Below are 19,498 nucleotides of genomic sequence, written 5' to 3' on the forward strand. Positions count from 1 at the left end.
TCATACGGCCGGGCTACACGAAGCGATAAAAAATTTTACAGCCGGGCTATAGTTCCTATCGCCGGGCTTTACATCTTATCGCCTGGCGCTTGCTTTTTCGCCATCGGCTATAAAGGGCTATAAGAAATTGTGTAGAAATTCGTGTGCTTTGTAAATCCTTAATTTTGTACGGAATCACCTTAATATTCACAAAACGCACATTATATTTTCCTTTACTACATATTTTTTTTCATCAATTAAAATGAGAATAATCCATATAGAGTGTGCAAACATTTCAAAGTCATGAGTTGAAAAACGCTGACTCCACGAGATTAAACATTAGAGCCTAACACAAAGCGGAGCGGCGGCGCACTGGCGCCTACAAACCTAACAGGGATACTTCACGCATTGCGCAATGCGTGAAGTATCCCTGTTAGGTTTGTAGGCGCCAATGCGCGTTTCGCGCTGGCTGCCCGCTCGCCGCGCCGCGCCGCGCCGCAGCGTACCACGGCGCTTGAAGCAACTATTTCACACCAGAGGTATTGCAGAGTATCATACGAAATTGAAGGCGCTCCAACATATTAGGAATGACAGGCATCCTTCAAAAGTACGGAGCTTTCCTCGCAAAATAAATCAAGATACTACGGCCCAAAAAGAGAGCGGTAGTCCAAAAACTCACTAAGTCCTAGCATCCGTAATTAATAACGTTTAGCATAAACTTTATCGCCAGGCTGTTGCGTAATCGCCATCGGCTGTAAAAGGCCATAAGAAATTGTGTTGCCGGCTATGGAAGCTATTAGAAATCTTACAGCCGGCTGTAGGTCTATGGTATTTTGGAACACAGATTCTACTGCCAATTTTTACCAGGGCGTACATATTGACATCGCCTCATTCAAAGAGGCAGCGAAGGCTGTGTCTCACTCTCGGTCCCTCGATGTATTGGCAAAAGAGAGAGGAAGACTTCTATCGAAGGGGAAGAGGTGAAACCTATCAGGAATGGGGTTAGGATTTATACTCGTATTTAATGAAATTCGCCTTCGGTCGAATACCGCAAGCCTCTCTCTTGTCGGTCTTTCCTGCTATCCTAGTAGCGAAGGTTGCAATTAATTGGAATTACATGGTAAAATTGTTATTCCTTTTGTATTGTAGTGTTACGCATGTTGCCTATCCACTACTTGAAGGAGCTCCTCTCTTCTAAATGTTGCTGTAACATTGAAACACGTTGATATTTGTATTTGCATTTCATATTGCCTATCTTTCTGAGATATTGAATTCATTCTATTGGCTGTTGAAAATCGGCATCTTTCGACCAAATTATGTAAAAAGTTCGCAATTTTAAGGTAAAAAAAATTGCTACTAACCTACCATAGATTCTACACTTTAAGTTAACTCACTTTAAAAGTGAAATGGAAAATTCGATTTCGAAGATCCGATTCAAATAATAAAAATGAAGATGGCATATCTCTAAATTCGTCTTTTGAAAAAGGCCTGCTTATTTGACCTGGATTGTACCAAAGTACTCCCTCGATTTTATCTCTAAAAATCGATTTGTTGATTTGAAAGAGGGAAGGTGCCAATATTTTATAAGTACGTAGTTTTCATAATCAATATGTTTTTTTTCTATAATGCAGTCTATTTGATTCCACTTCCAATTTATTTTATTTTCAGGAGAGCCACGCCCACGATTCCGGTCACATCTTGCTACGATTCCTTATCATTCTTTGGCCCAGTGATTATTTTATACAGCTGGACGGAGAACTGATAAGGGCTTGTGGAAGGTGGTTCATCACATATCAGCCTTTGTGAACTGTACCCACTGATCATTGCAATGAAGAGCTTGTGTCATCTATACATAGATACTTACTCAGCAAGCTTCATAACATACCAATCAAATGCGGAGATGAATACCTACTGCCAGATAATGTGATAAACGTAATAGGATAAACGAAAAGATTTTTTTTACTTTTGGAAGTAGATGTATTCTGTTGAATAAATTGTATTGGATTACCTCATGAAAATATATATAAATGAGGAATTCTTTTTAGGATAAACATGTTAAAAGATTTGAATGTTTGTAGATCGGAGTGTTATTAATATTTTGTATAGGTAATTTAACAATTCGGAGGCAGTCCATGTGTTCAAGGAAAAAAATTACCTATATGTTTTAAAACTGTAAATAATACCTATTGATTAGATATATCCGACTGTTTTGCTGTAAATAAATTCATAATTTGCTTTTAACATCTTGTCATATTTTTCTATGGACATGTTTTTTATATTCTTGTGACTTTCTCACTCATTCCATTTCTAAAATTATAAATGGCAAAGGAGCAATTTTCATCCTAATTTTTGGAGTCGGTGTTCTTTTTTTCTTTTTTAAGTGATCGGTTAGGTTTTGGATCTCTCCTCTCACAGGTCAAATGACCTTTGAAATGATTTTTAAAATCCATTAGTTTGTGGAAATTACTGACAATATTTATTTTTGATTCAGTTAGAAAAGTAATACTTTTTCATTAGAATGTAAGTTCTTAAAAACTCAGCCATTATTTTTACTTTAATTTAAAAACTTTGAGTTTTCAATTTCACCAATCAACTTTCATATTGAACTACTATGCTAATTAAATTTAAATAATAATGATTTGTGAACTGTTAAGATTATCCATCAAAATAAATAATCAAATTATGTATTTTGCTTATTGTGAAATTCATTTCTCATTTCCATTTTTGATTTCATATAATTTCCATGTGTTGAGGTTACTTCTTTTCTAACGGGAAAAGAAGAAGAGAAAAAAGTGGCATGTCTCACTTTCAGAAAGTTAACCTTTCTTAAAATTTTGAAAGACAAAAAATCAAGGATTTTCTACCTGAACTGCACAATTTTAATTTAAAAATTGGAAGAAAATATAGTTCTCACAACCGATGGTTGATGCAATATTAATATTCATGTTTGAAATAACTTCCTGAAAAATTAAGTCATTTTTACTGGGCATCGGGATCCTCTCAAAAGTATGAGCTGTCCTTGCCGGTGTCACAAATACTCAGTAAATGATAACTGAGCATAAAAGACAAATAAAAGTAACGCAATTTTGGAGAAATTAAAATTTATAAAGATTGAAAGACATGAAAATACGTTTACAGTTTTACAGAAAATTGTTCATCTTAACACTTGTTATAAAATGAAGGAGAACCTTTATCAATGATTAAGGCAAACAGAGCTAATTTTTATTAGTAAAAATTCATGCACTTAGGTGTTATATGTACAAACAAAAAGTAACAAATAGGAGAGAGAACAAAATGAATAAAACATACCGATGGATAATGTAAAAAAGTAACTATCCACACATGAAGGAGCCAGACTTGCAGAACACTTCATTGACCATTCAACAGGTCAAGAGAGCTGGGTAAAACTGTACAAAAGACATCAGAATGAGACTCATTTGCACTCAAAGAATGATTTACACTGTTGAGGTTGAACAGGAGATGAGCTCACTTAAGTATTTTCTATTTATCGCATTATTACCCATAATAGTTTAGAAGTCTAGCTGTTTTTCTGTGCTGTGTGTTCATTTTTCATGGAGATTCTCATCATCATTAAAATTCTAAAACTAGATAACTTCCAAAAAAGAAAAAAAACCACTCACACGATAAAAAATTAAAAAGACTGCAATTAAAAAAAAAATTAGTTGGCTTTTACAATAACAATTTTATCATGTTAAAAGAAGTCATGGCAAAAATATTGTTTTTTTCTACACAGTCCAAATTACTTAATACATAAAAACATAATACAGCTAAGAAGACAGAAATGAAATCACTCCGATTTTTACACAAGAATATTAATCTAAATTGACGAAACTATCACAATTATTTTTATTTTATTTAATTATAATTTTTTCACTTTCGAAGGTACAAAAAAATTTTTAAAAGGAGGAAAAATAAGCATAGGGATACTATAAAAGTGTATGAGGGTGTATTTATGTCTTTGATTAAAGCTAAAATACTAGTTTAGCGACTTAAAGACAGTTGCATAAAATCACGAGAGGGCGGAAGAATACAAGCTAATTTCTGGCAAAAAAAAGAGAAAACTTGTCAACTGATTGGAGACCCTTAATCATAAAAAATTCTGTCTTTTGCAATGGACTCCTAAAATACAGAGAAAAATATTTGTAATTCTTAACTTAACAGTTGGTGTTCATGCGGCTACAATGAATACTTCCCACACAGTCGAGCTTATGTTCCGTTACCCTATCTCGCGTAAAATATTTATGGAGAAGAGTTAGAAGGTATACCTCTGTGTAGTTCCAAGGACCCATTTATAGAAGCTTTAAGGGCATCGAAGATTTTAAAAAAAATATTATCGCTGTAAGGATAAAAAAATTATTAAAAAATAACAGAATACATACTTTAAATAAAACATAACCCAGACATTCTTCCAGAAAAGTATGATGACTGTTCAATAAGGACTTGGGCTAAGCCGGATCATAGACTGGGTAGGTGATAGAACATTAATCTACAAGTTCACAGACCAAAATGCACAAACTCGTCGGAATCAATCAAAAGTGACTGCATAGACGACTTGCAAAGAGGAAGATTATCACCTTGATTTGCTTCGATTTTTTACAACTATGCACTCACACTTCGTTTCGGTCTAGTGTTCTGTGCGCAAATACGCCAGATTAAAATGATTATATAAAATCTGGTTTGAGCACTGCTACCAATCACTGACAAATAATGAAATAATTCAACTGCAGTAAGGCATTGAGTTTCCGAAACTGCAACCACATAGATCATGGATACAGACAAACCGGGGTTTCCTGGCAATTTGGACTCGTTTGGGCCTTTTATCAAACAATCAAACCACCAATATGAAAAACTAAAATCGATGAGTCAGTCCATAAAGCTATTTTAAGAGCTGAAAGAGTCTGCTGCTTACAAAAAGTCACAGTCGATTGAATCCCAATAATTTTCTGCATTGTGGCCTGTAAATTTACAGACAGCTTCATCACCTGTTTTATCAATTAAGTTAGTATCATTACTCATTGGCGGGTTGGCAATACCAATCTTCACTGACCAACCCTCATGATATTTGCTTTTTTGATAGAACAATTGAATTAAACAGTAAGTTACAAAAAAATATTTAAAAATTCTTGCTAACACTTTTCATCCTCACCAACAAACAGGAATTTATTCACTAAATATTTCGCACAAAATAAATCCATACAGACTAAAGGTCTCTTTTTGCCACAATATTTAAAAAGAGGTAAAAAGTAAATCAAAATATATTAAAAACGCACAAAAATATGTTGAGCAAAGTTGATTAGGATTTAGCATCATAAGCCATGTGAGGAATACTTCAAAAACAGCCACCTCTGATGACTGTAAACCACAGCTCTTTCCATGGACAGTTTGGGTGGACTACTTCTACTGATACTATGCTAAGATGCATTGACCAAAAGTGTTTGAAACACATACTGGCCAAACAGAAATTTGCCGGTAAGAAATCGCTTCTGGCCGCTAAGAAAATCGTTGTTAAACTCCGTTTTTGGGATTTATCAGCGTTTTCCTGACTCAAGACATTTCGAAAGGGCAATTTTTCATTTTGGCCCCTAAGAAAAAAAGTTGCAGGCCAAATGGCTGCTAAGACTTCATGCCGAGTTTCAAACACTGATTAACAAATCATGCCAGTTAAGATTTTTATTACACTACATTTTAGAAGACCCGTATAAGGAACGAATAGACATTTTAAAACATGGAGCTCTTAGGGCATCAAAGGCCAGCCAACCTACCTCCAGGCACTAGCACTAGAAAAATCCTGCTACCAATCATCAGATTCCAATATCAAACCAAGATGGCCAAGAATGTTCATAAATGAGCGTCCTTCAGCAAAAGTGAATAAACTTATGGAAAAGCTGAGTCAAATGCTTGCTTTACAAATGACAGGTCGTAACAATTGTAATAATGAATCACTCTGGATACATTAAGTTCATCGGTTTGCTGCTCTTTTGGACCCTACTGGCTCCATGACCTAAACTCCAAAATTACCAGCATGTCCATACTCTTTCTACACGGGTATTCTACCAAATTCTCACCACAGTTTACGTTTTCTGAAAAAGTTTTCAGGAACATGAAATGAGCTAAATTCTTCTTGTGTCAAAGAATTTCTCTACCATTTTCAGGGTCAAATCCCTTTTGTAAGAATCAGCCTACCAATCAAGAGCCACAAACACTCAATTTTCATGACAACATAAACTTGCCGTAAATCTGATGTACCGTAGTAAATGTTTCCCGTTTTACTGACCTTGCTATCAAGTTTTATTTTCATGAACAGATCATACCAAAGCCCATTCTTGGAACATGACTTTCGGACTCAAAACAAAGAAAAAAACAAACTGAAATCTAAAAAATAATATGGATGCCAGATATCTATCGAGGAACAGACGATGATGAATAAAGGTCACTTGCGGTGTTCATCCAGGGACATCATAGGTGCATTCTTTGGTTAAGCGGCTCCATTAACTGTATCGATGTCGTAAGCATACTCCGATTCCCAATCCCTTAAGAAGACAGATTCTAACTGATCTCTGAGACTACCCGACCGATCATCATCAGGCCTCTGCTTGGCTATTAAGCTCACACCACCAGTGTTGACAAAGTAATCAGCTGACCAGTTTGATGTTCCTAAACAACAACAAAAAAGACATAAAGACAATAATTTGGGTTACCTTGATCATTTTAAGCCACTGCTGGTTGCCAGACTCTAAAGCTAATAAAACATGTCACAAATTAAAGTTTTCCTCAACTCCTTAACTTAACAATCAGAAGTGACTTTCGACATGAGTAATTTTGAGAATGGTCAATACATATTGATGACTAAAGAGGAAAACCACATATTTCCATTGCGGTGCTTCAAAATTTCCGTTCCTATTTAGTTTTTTCGAAGAGAAAGAGACCTACTTCATGGGTAGAACTTTATATAAGTGATATTCTGCTAAAAAATTAGAGAAATCAGAGTAGTTTTTACCAGAGAAAAAGTGAGTATAACGAAAAGTCTGCAAAGGTGCTAGCAGAAATAAATACATGTTTTCTCAGTTTGGCCATCAATAAAGCAATGAGAGTGCAGAATTTGCTGTTTGAAACTCAGAATTCCAAAAGTCTAAAACTGTTTTTTAAAAAACCTCAAACTTCATTTCTATAAAATGCTAAATTACTTGCAGACGATGTCAAGGTTTCTCCAGAGATTCAGAAAGAAATTGGAAAGGGTTAAGAATAATTCGAACCCTGTTGTTCCAAAATGACAAGTTTGAATAGGTCATTTTTATGCCAGCTATATTTTTCATCGACACAACTGAGCGAAAGAAAGCAAGATGAACACGAAGGGTCCAAATACACAGAAGCAAATAGGGCAGTCACATAATTTTTTTTCTTTTTTTTTTCTTTTTTTCTTTTAATTCACTCTCTAACATTAAGTAAAAATGAAGTTACCAACGTTACTTTGTTTTTCATTTGATCAAAGTTTGCTTAAGAAAATTACTACAAAAGTCGCCAAAAATCCAACCTAATTTAAAATGGAAAAATAGCACATCAGCAGGTTGTGGGATGCCATATGAGGAATTGACTGCCAGGTATCATTTTGACTGCGTTTGTTTGTTTCAGTATTTTTTACTTACATTTTATTTGTTTATAGGAAAACAGCCGCATGAATTTTCCTGAAATTCCTACTGATTTTCCTAAATCTTTCTAAGGATCAACTCCGAAATTTTCAGACTAATTGATGCGACTCCTATGAAAAATGAAATGCTTGTAGAAATGATAAGAAGAGACGATGATATAATCAAGAAATAATTTGTGAAGTGGGGAAAACAGCTGGATACATACCAATGAATACAGCGTTATCGGTAACCATATATTTGTTATGATTGACACGTGAAAATGGGATTCTCTTTTCTTCATCGGTGCTTGGCACTTGAAAGAACCTCTGTTAAAACACAATTAGAAAAGCATAGATGAAAGAATGGAAAATTTGCGGTAAATTATTCCAAAGATTTTAAAAAGCAACAGTGTACACATACTGAAGAAATTTATTTTCAACAAAAAAGGTGAAAGCAACTAGGAATTTAGAATACGTCATGGGTGCTTGCATCCTACTATGCACGGAGTGTTTCAAATGAAAGTATCCACTTTAAAAATATCGTTTGAAAGAATTTAAGAATCGAAAAACGCTGGAACACCCCCTAGGAGGCCCAAAAGTGTATACGTATGGAAAAGATGATCTCCTTAAAAATACTGAAAGAGAGTTTCAGCGTTTTTCGATATTCGAATTCGTTTAAAACATGTTCAATGTAGATGTATTCTTTTGAAACACAATTATAACAGAGAACAATCAAATCTTCCAGCCAAAGGAGTCTTAAAAATGATGGACTAACTGCTCTGCAGTGCTCAGAAAACTAGTCTCATCGCACAGAATATGAAGGAAGTATACAGAGCTGATAAGAATGTAACAAAACTAGGAATTCACATCATTCGAAACTTCCACTTTAACTTCTTTTGTTCCACTGACGAAAGAGGATGCTCAGTTGAAACTCTACAAGCACAAATTCCATTACTCTGTTAACCAATTATATCCATCAAAACTTTCAATTTCTACTCTCGAAGAAATTCTATGCATTGAAAAACAGGATTTCTCCATGAGCATACACAGAGATTTGAATTCCTGCTGCGCTTGACAAGTCCACATTTATCCTACGCGAGTCCCATACTATTTTAGGTCCCTAATAACAACCCTCTGAATGAACAAGAGAATTTGAAAATTTCTGATTGATTTCTTTTAAAATGCACTTAAATTCAGAGAAGGTTATTTCAATTATTTTCTGAAGTAAAGTCAACTGGTAAACTTTCAGAAAGCCAACTACTGTGCTCAATAGTTCGCCCTTTTTGGAAAATAACAATTGCTCTTCCGTATGATCCTTAATAGAGAATTTGCAGGTGTCTGAAATTTGATGAATTTCCTGTTTAAGTGGAAACTACTGAGTAAACTGAACATGAGGATACCCTTGGTTCATGAATTGAACAATTATTGGAGAAGATATCACAAAATTATCTTATCTGCTAAAAATACATGTGTTTAAATGGGAAATGCCGCCAGATGATGTCACTAGGAGAGGTGCATTTTCTCACTTTGAAATATTTATTTTTATACTATTTCCCATATCAGAAAAAAATTATAAAAATTACTGTGAAATCAGCTCTTTAAGCACTTTCAGATGAGGCAATAAAAAATTTGCGTGCAAATTCTCGTCCACTACTACTGAGCATGCATACTCAAAAGTGTTGCATATCCTATCAGGACCCTCAATCATTAAACGGCATTTACAAGCTGAAAGAAAGATAGGATAAAGAGGAAACAAGTCTGGAAAGGCAAGTAATAACAAAGGCATAAGCTAAACTAATAAAATTGTATACTTACTGCTTTGATCACAACATTTTTTTTGATGCCAGTTAAATCAACTAGAGATTTCAAAAAATATTTAATTTCACTGCGAGTATGATTCCAATGGCTTATTAAAAGCCTCACCTCAACCCTCTTCAAAGCAGCAGTTCTCAGAGCATCATCTATGACAGGCCAAAATCTGTCAACAAAAAAGGCATGTTTTTCAATTAAACCTTTAATAAACAAAACATTGAACTCAATCTTCCTCTGAATGATAATTGGTCTTATATTCATGGTTTGCGATGAAATGAAAAAGACTAAAGCGCCCATCCCAAGCACAAATTTGGGCTTTCAAACTAGCATTAATTCTTTAATTTTTCAGTCATTTCTGCACGAAATTGCATGAAAATCTCAGGATCTGATCAAGATGATGTGTTCCAAGAACATCGGTTACCTTCAAAGATTGTCGAGCTGACAATCTTGGAACAACAATCATCAATTATTTCATCTATGAGCCCCTTCTTTTCTCACATCTCTGATTTTCTCATTTTACACAATGGTCAGGTAGGTTTTAAGCGTGGCTATAAAAATTTCGTAGGAAAAGTGCACCCTCCATACGAGGCTACTGGGATTGAGCGGCTACATACCATCACAACTTTTCTGAAAGAGGCCAGTTCGGGGGGCCTATGGCTTGCGTGCTCTCTCAGCTATGCCCATGGGCTGGGTGTCCTCTTAATCAAGGTGGAGAAATGGTGCTGGGTCCACACCATTTCGCGGGGAAATCAAAGCCAAGGAGTTCCAAAAATTAATCTTTGTATCTTGTTCCTCTCTTTTTGACCACAACCTATTCTATTTATCAGCCGAACTCTCTTTTGTCCTGTCACATTGTATCAGATATCCATTTGCAGGAGAAATAAGATATGCCGGAGTATATAGGATAAGATGTAGATTTCAGTGTTTTTAAGTACCTGAAAATGATTTCAGCATCCCCTGTGTTTTCATAAAAACTTCATTGATGTGTATAAACGCCTTGAATTCGTTATGGGATTTCTTCAGTTTTAAAGATTTTTTTGGCTTCTCGACTCTATACTGGCAAACTTTTTTTATTCCCAGAAGTATTCTAAAACCTCAAGAGGAGTTATAATTCTTTGTTGTTCCTTAAAAAATTTATTTTCAATGACACAAGTTGTACTAATTCAAGCTTTTCTCTCAAGAACCTACTTTTTCCGAGAAAACGGCATACCACATGGGATAGGCCATAGAAACGCTCGATACGCTTTAACTCTTTTAGTTATTGAGTCGAAATGTTCTGATTTGGACTGTTGTTCTAATCATTGAGGGGTGTAACAACCCTTCGACTCCCTCAGGGGGCCATGGAAGGGAGTGTCCTCCAAAATAGCAACATTTTCAAATGGGGACTCCCCCACTAGACACATCAATTTATGGCGTTTCCTTTGCCCACCCCGGTATAGCAAATGTGTGAAAATTATGTATTGCAGACTAGAAAAAATATACTTCTGTTCTTGATGGTTTTTGGTACAACAGGATATACCCAATAGGGCAAAAAATGTTCTCGGGTTTGCACAAAACACCAGAACCAGAGTGTGTATGAAAACTTTGAGTGCTATTTCCTCAAACCTGCTTTTTTTCCATATGCTATTTGATCGGAGAGGTCTTCATTTACTCGTTTTTCCTTGGAGTTAATGAGATATTTTTGAAAAACCATCGGCGATCATGTGATCATTGTAGATTCGTCTAGATTGGCACCCACCTCCTTTATTATATTGGTTCAACGGTTCACACTTACTTGGCATCTCGGGAGTATGCGAATAATGGCAAATAATCCATTACAGCGATGTAGATATGCCTCTTGGCACCACGTATTACATCTATAACAGCCTCTACATCCCATGTTCGGCCCTCTGGACAAAATATGGGAGGTGAACTCTGAAATATTTGAGAAAAGAATAATCATGATTCATCAGGCCAGTCAGGTTTTAAATTTTGAGGGGATGCTTACATATCAGAGGAAGACATAGTCTATTGTCAAATTACATATAATATATAGGTATTAGAGCTGATAGAGGGCTAAAACTTTCTTTTAGATGGTGGAATCACCATGAATCATTAATGGCTACACTTAATTTCTGAACGGAGAGCACCCCTGTATATAATATAATAAATATTATTTGATTTAACTCAAACTTCAAGCGTCAGCTAATAGAGGCAGCATATTCCTTGATGATAAAAAGAAAAAACAGTACGGTGTAAAACAGCATGAGGATGGTACTTGCGTTAAAGACTGTTTATGAGTAAGTGAAAAATGCAATTGAATCCAAATTTAAACTAAACCTGCAGTCCAACTGTAAGAAACACCTTCAAAAATTTGAATCTGTTACCGCAATTTTAATAGAAGTTAGCAAATTCACTAAAAGTGCGCTGATAGAGACTGTCCAATTGGTAGGTAGAAGATAGTCATGAAAACTCAAAGAAATGCCATGTAATGGGCCTGTTGCAAACTTTTGCTAGAGCAAAACTAAGAGTTGTTTCTTATAGATAATACCTCAAAAATCACGATGAGCGCATCGGCAAAGTCTGGCACTCATAACTTCACAATCTGCGTAAGAAATTTGCGGTTCTTTGAGCTTCCCGCTTCAAAATCGATACTACGGCACATGTGAACATTTTGTTAGAGGAGTCGTTCCATTGGCGGCAATACTCATCATGGCCGACGCCAATCTGCCGAAACATGTGTGATGGGACGAGATGACACCTGAACAGGATTAAATCAGATAATAATCGGCGTGTTTACGTTCATATTTTCCTCGCCCGCCTTGATTGACCTTGAACTCTCCTTGAATTACGCGAGGAACTGCGCAAGCGTCGGCCATGATGAATATTGCCGACGATGGAGCGACTCCTCTAATAGAATGTTCACCTGTGCAGTGGTATCGTTTTTGAAGCGGGAAGCTCAAAAAAACGCAAATTTCTTACACAGATTGTGAATTTATGAGTGCATTTCAGATTTTGCCGATGCGCCTATCAGAGATTTTTGAGGCATTATTTATAGGAAACAACTCTTAATTCTGCTCTAGCAAAAGTTTGCAACAGGCCCATTGGTTTGTGTGGTGAATATGGTGCAATCCTGCATCAATTTAGCACAAACACATCCAAACACACACACCCTTTTTGGGAAACTATGGCAAAGAAAAAAATGCTACAATTTAATTGAGACTGGCATAGAGAAATAAAAACATACACAGGAATCGTTTCTGTTCATGTGCAAATTTTAAAGCTTTCCCTGCGATCTTAATACAGAATGTCCCATGATAAATTTTACACATAAATGATTAAGCCTGACACAAAGAGTTCTATTGTTTTGCAAATTACAAAAAAAGAATATGTATCTTGAATAAAATCAAGAAATATCTTACAGAGAGATACGCTGGGTACAAATCGCCATTAAAGTTGAACTGGTACGGAGTGTCTTTGTTGAAGATAGTAGCTAAAGAACGTGGCCATTCTGGGGGTACAACAGCATTCTCCTCACCTAAAGTCCAATAAACCTATAAAAAAATAAGGGACAAAAAACACATTCAGCAGTTAGGGAAAATAACACTGCCATATTCTTGATCAGTACTAATTTTCACATTATTTTCATTTGAAAGCACCTCAAAGAAGAAAAAGTTAAAGAATAAAAATGGTTATTATTGCTGTAATTGATATTTTAAATTTAAATTGAAGAAAAAGTGAGGGGGTATCCAGAACAAACCAGACGGCCTCTGCCCTGCCCGTCAGTTGTAAAGTAACATGAGTTACTTAATGTAACGTAATGCAACTGTAAGTAACGTTGTAGTGTAACTTGTCTTTTTTGAGGAGTCTCAAGTAGCTCCTGTTAAAACGCCATACATCTAATTTCAACGTATGAGGCTAACCCAACATTTTCTTATGGCTGTAGCTTATTTTTGCCCTGCATCTTTTTTCTACCTAGTACTTATTCTTATTCCACTTGTTTCATGCTGCAGTAGTCTTTCAGCGTGAATAACAGCCACAAGCAACAGATGAAATTCGATGAATTATTTTTTCTTATTAGATAAAACCCTACCTAAAACTATAAGAATCAATACAAACTTTGCAAACAAAAGGCTGTGAGGTCTCAAATTTACGAGAGGCTAATTAGGATCAAATGCGATGAAATTTCCATTGACGCTTTGGAGGTATGGTGCATCCCATCACAATTGGATCTGACCAAAATATTGCAGCCAGGCATTCACTAATGTGTTCTTTTTGTTGTTGTTGCAACATCAAATCAATTACTGCTTTCTTTGATTAATTATTGCATAATCATCAACGGATCTTAAGTAAGTACTTGCACATGAAATATATCATCTCGGCACTTCTGCAACCCAAGCAGAATTCTATTTGCATTCCGAGTTCTTGATATCTGTTGGATCAATTTTGTGAACTGATAACAACTGAACAGAACTGAATAAACTGAATAAACTGATAACAGGATAGCATATAAGTGCTGGTGATCATATTTTTAATGTGTGGTTCAGATGCAGATGTGGTGGAACGTTCCAAATTTTCAAGACCAGCAATGAAAATTTCACATTGTTTGAGCCTGACTAGTCTCTCATACATTTGAGATCTTTTCATAACCTTTTCTTCGCAAGCTTCAATAATCATTTCTCCAGTTTTCGAAAGTATTTTGTCGAGTAAAAAAAGAAAATTCATAGCTATCTGCTATTCGTGGATGTCAATTCATACTAAAAGACTACCGCAACATGAAGATATGCACTAGAACAATAACATACAGCTAACACTAGCTCCAGCAAGACAGCCGTAGAAAATTTCCAGGTTGGTTTTATGCCTTTAAATTTTGCAAAAAGCATTGTTAGGAGTTGATACAGACTCCTTCAAAAGAAGTCAATTCTATGAAAATAACAGCAAGAGCGAAGGCCATCCTAAATGCTCGGGGTATCTCTTTGTAATATAGAGCAGGTACGAAACGTACTATACAATCTCTCTTTGTAATATAGAGCAGGTACGAAACGTACTATACAACAGTTGCAAAAAAGAGGAAAAATCTAACTGCCACAAAAATCAAGAGTATTGCAGATGACAGCAAATTACACAAGAGGGACATTTTTGAGAAAGAATTAAAACAAAACAAAAATATACTCGAATACTGACTTCAAATGTTTTTCTCAGATCTTCTGCAAAACAAGGACAATTGCGTACTGCAATTCCTAGTTCTTTAACTTGCGTGAGTGACCTCCAATCCATATTTGCACTGCCCAGATAAAACTCTCTCCTGTCGACAATGATGAATTTTGTGTGTAAGATTCCTGCTCCAACCAGCTTTGAGAAATCTAAATGACGGACCTGTAAAAGCAAAACAGATTGAGAGAATGCATGGGAATAAAAATAAAATTCTACCAAAACATAATTTCATGAGAACTTGTCATGGAAAAATTGTGGCCTTGAGTGTAGTTGCGAACTATATGTAGTTGTGATTAATAATCATCTAGGATAAAATAAAACTATTTGTAAGTCACCACCTTAAATTCACAAAGCTTTTTTCCAGACTTACCTACTTGGAAGTTTTTCAGGCAAAATTTCATAAAAAACCTATTCTCCTGAATTTTGTACTATTTTTATTTAGGCCAAATTTTGCAAGAATTATTTCAACTCTGACTGAAAAATACAGGGTAGCATGCCTTAAACTAGAACTGGAAGAGGTGACTTTAAAGTTCTATTTAAAATAATGTGCCTACATCTACAATGCTAAAGAGTTACATAATCATTAAACTTGAAAAGCATCTGAGCAATCCTTTTAGATAGATTCAGAATAGTAAAAGGCATACTTACTTCAGCAAGATTTTGCTCTTTAAGAAAGTCAGTGTCATAGTTTGATGATTTGCTATTTGGGAGATTCTGTGCAATTCGAATCTTGACATTTTTCTGTTGACCTTTTCTAATGATACTTTGAAAAATCATTTCACCCTGGAATAAAGTGAAAAATTCCTTTTAAAATGTGAATGATAAAATTGATGAAACGGGAGAGGATTTTGAATTTTTCCCACATATTGATTGTCGTGTGCAAAAAGCTTAATAGAATGATGGCTTATAGGAAATGCTTCCATATACTATGGCAATATTCCTTTCAAAATCACAAAATGTATTTATAACTTCTGTCAACACCTCAGCATATTTTTCCCTTACATTTTTCGATTCCCATTTTTAACTCAAGTTTCAGTCAATCCAGTCCTCATTTTCAACTTTTTCACTTTATCCCTCTACAATCTTTAATAATGTCACATAAAATTAATTACTAGACTTGCAACTGATACCTACATAGATTATAGCCAACCAATCACGCGTAGCCTTGTTGTCTCACCATCCGTGACGTCAGCAAGACTATATAAGCGTGGGTTGCCTAAAAATCGAGGTCTTTTTACCATCTTACGACCCACGACCCATGTCTCTCTCTCAGGTCTTTTAACATCCTTATGACCCACGACCCGTGTAAATCTCTCTCATCGGTTTTATTCCATCAATAGTGCAACTCTTTGTTTCAACTTTAACGCTGTATAATTTAGTGACATTTAATTTGTGAAATCTGTGATATGTGCCTTCACCACGTCAATACAAGTTATTTCATCTGAACTCTCGTTTTATCTTTTAACGAACATTCCTTAGTCAGTTTGTCAATCCTGACTCAAAAAGATTGACTGGTGCCGAAATTCTTTAAACATTTTCTCAAGAACCCATATTAGTGAATGGATGCTTGATCACCATTTTTAAGCGCATCCAACATTACAACAACTTCATTAAATAAAAATTTAAATAACTTCATTTATTTTCTTTTGGGCACTGCAACTGAGCCTCGCACTAGTGAAAAACAAATTATCTGCCCAAAAAAGTCTATATTTCCTTCGCCTTTTCCTTCTATTGAGAAAAAGTTTTTGAAAGGAGTGCATGGACATTACTTGAAATCCAAGTGAAGTCTCACATATTCCTAGTATTACTTGAGTCATGAAATAAATTGATACAGTTTAAAATGGAGAAAAAATATATTATGAAGTTTAAACTGCTATAACTGCAAGAAACAATGGGGCATGTTGATTTGGACACTTCATAGATCTTGGAATAAATAATGTACATATTTTAAGGAAGACAAATTATACAATACCAGTTTTGAAGATGGATGAGGCTCTGATATGACATCATCATTCCGCAGAGACCAATAGAAAGAGGCTATGTCAATAGTGCTATTAGCTCTTTCAATCATATCGTACCATGTTTCAAAAGTTGATGGAAAGGAGACTGAATTGTTATCATACGTTAAGCCAACTGGAATAGATTCAACCAACGAACCCCTGTGAGTTAAAAAGAGAGATGTCTAATTAAAAAAATACAGCATGATGGAAGCTAAAATTTCTAATAAATAAGGATATTCTAAAACAGTGATAATGATTGCTGTTTCACAAGAAATAGCACCCATCCCTATGATTATACATCAACATGTTAGCTTTGAATCTAAGGCATCCTTGTATCCATTTTTATTGAATCAAATTGTAACTTTCCTGTGCTCTTTTTGAAGGAAGTGTAAAATTTGTTAGAACAGTTGAGAAAAACTACATAATGGACCACTAGACAAGGTACGAATTTCAGCAGTCTGATACATGTTTCTTAACCAAAATTTCACGTAGATTACGATACGCACAACGAAAATTACCGAAGTTAACTCCTTACGAAGAAATCAAATTATTCTTAATGCGTGAATTGAAACCACCCGCTCATGAAAACTCAATGCTCTACGTGATTCACATCGCGCGCTGAACGTTATCATGAACGTCTCAGCGATATAAAAATCTGGCAACCGAAGTCTTGACGCTTTGGCTCAGCTATAGCGAATTGCTTATAGTTTGAACAACACATGGTTGGAAATGAACATTGCTCGATTGAGAAGCTTGCTGAAACCATTGTAGTGCGGGATTTGACTCACGTAGAGCTTTGAGTTTCTTGTGAGCGGGCAGTTCAAATTCCTCGTAACCAATGTGAAATAAAAAGGTTAATATTTTTGTTAAGAGTTGGTTTCAGTAATTTTCGTTGCGCGAATCGTGTCCTACGTGAAATTTTGGTTAAGAAACATGTATTAGAATGCTTATATTCGTACCCTGTCTAGTGGTCCATTTAAGAAAAGTCATTATTCGCCTTTTTCCTCTTTGTAAATTAGAATTCAGGCTGAGGCACAGCAAATAAACAGACTACCTACCGACAACCAGGAGAGAAACTTCCTGCCGGATCATACGCTGCATCACAACCTACAAGTCCTTGAAGCTCAGAATTAGCAATCAAATCTTGAATGTGCAAGTATGGTAGTAAGAGGATTGTCATAGTGAGAATAAAAAGTACCGTGGCTGCTATAAATGTGGGACTTCGCCATACAGCCCTACGGATCCTGCAAAAAAAAGTGGAGCACTTCATTATTATAATCTTAGGGAATTTGACCAAAAAAAATCACCCTGTCAGTTTGACCTGTGTCTCTTTTTAAGTCTAGAAATTCATCAATCTCTCTGCTAAGAAGGAATTTATTCTTTGAAAACCTCCTGAAAAATAAAATTATTTTAATATACTGGACCACCGTACAGGCTCTGGATCCAAGCATTATGTTTCATGATTCCTTGTCACAATTTTGCATAGAAAACAATTCTCACTATTAAAATTTCTGAAGTTATTACCTCCGAAGACAGATACTGGGTACTGATGTTTTACTGACATATTTTTATGTTTAATATTTTAGGAGATCAGTTTAAATTTAAACTGTTTTTTCGACACCCATAGGGCAATTGACCAATAATCAGTAAAATTTTATTGGCTTTTTGACACTCAGAACAGTAAACTAGTATCAGTAGAAAAATGTACTGGTCTACAGTTCAATGAGTGTCAAAAGCAGTTAAATATAGTTATAGGTACCATTGACTTATAACACAATCTAGACCGTGCACTTGGCCATTTTTATCAGCATTGATAAGAGCCTTCCAACGAATACTTACCTACATACTTCGAAAAGATATTGAAAGAAAAAGAAGAAAAACAATCTTGAGTCTTTTTGACTGCTTAAATGTTTATACTTAACTCGGGCTTAGCTCTAATGGAAAAGAACATTCCCACAATACTCACGGTTTATTATCCATCTCTGGTTTTTTCAGGTCTACTTCAAAGAACAGTCCATTATTTTCATGAGGCTAGAAACAAATGAAAAGAGTGACATGAGTGATTAGAGAGACCTATTTTATTATAGACATCTTCAAAAGATTGGAAACTGATGGAAAAACGGCAATATGGCTCCCCTTTGGTGCGTTCGTTTGGATCTGGACATGAGACTGCAAATGCTCATAGAAAGTGGTGTGTTGGGAGATTTTCACCCGAAGTATTTCTAAAATCATCGAAAACATTTAAAGTTCATCATTTGCCACCTGGACTCAATAATCTCTGGGAAGTGATACGACGTATTGCATTAAGGTAATATCTAGCAAGAATAGCTTCAAGGATTAAGAAAGAATATTGTATTAAGTATTTTATTCAGGTATTATGCTTTTGACTGGAGTATAAATAATGGTTCTAGGTAAAACAAGGCGGGCCAGGCGCGCATCGCGAAGAACCCTTGCACTTAGACCCTGCCAGAATGACAACCCTCAAATCATACAGGCATAGGTAGGAATGTAGAAATTCTTAGAATAAATATAGCAAAGGAAACTTACTTTGAGATCGGGTTGCTTGATTAGCATACTGACGGTTTAATTTTATCGGCAATAAATACTGTGAGGAACGGGAAATTAGTGAGAAGAGGTTAGAATACCCAACAGATTACAATGAAGTTTTGAAAGGACTAAAACTATAAAAGAACATAGGACATAATTATTAAAATTAAAACAAAAAATAAAGGAGCGATGAACTTATATCGATATCGGTCTCAAAGAAAGAAAGGAATCACAAATTACGCAACGGAAATTGGACACATCCTTTGTTGATATCTCACAAATGACGAAATCAGAGTCGGAATGTAAACAAACAACGAGAATG

General features: G+C 35.4%; 1 protein-coding gene across 1 annotated transcript; it reads right to left on the reverse strand.

Moving 5' to 3' along the window:
* Nucleotides 1-3,063: 3,063 nt before the first annotated feature.
* On the reverse strand, nt 3,064-19,476 carry LOC109044033 (5'-3' exonuclease PLD3). The gene is made up of 11 exons (XM_019061504.2): nt 19,177-19,476; nt 18,596-18,660; nt 17,688-17,873; nt 16,602-16,788; nt 15,278-15,412; nt 14,600-14,791; nt 12,838-12,969; nt 11,211-11,350; nt 9,440-9,602; nt 7,852-7,951; nt 3,064-6,654 (listed from the first exon to the last, which is right to left on the reverse strand). The coding sequence occupies exons 1-11, from the start codon at nt 19,201-19,203 to the stop codon at nt 6,476-6,478; spliced, it is 1,506 nt and encodes a 501-aa protein (XP_018917049.2). The 5' UTR covers nt 19,204-19,476; the 3' UTR covers nt 3,064-6,475.
* Nucleotides 19,477-19,498: the final 22 nt, after the last annotated feature.

This window comes from Bemisia tabaci, chromosome 1 (assembly GCF_918797505.1).
Source record: "Bemisia tabaci chromosome 1, PGI_BMITA_v3".
Classification (NCBI taxonomy): domain Eukaryota; kingdom Metazoa; phylum Arthropoda; class Insecta; order Hemiptera; family Aleyrodidae; genus Bemisia; species Bemisia tabaci.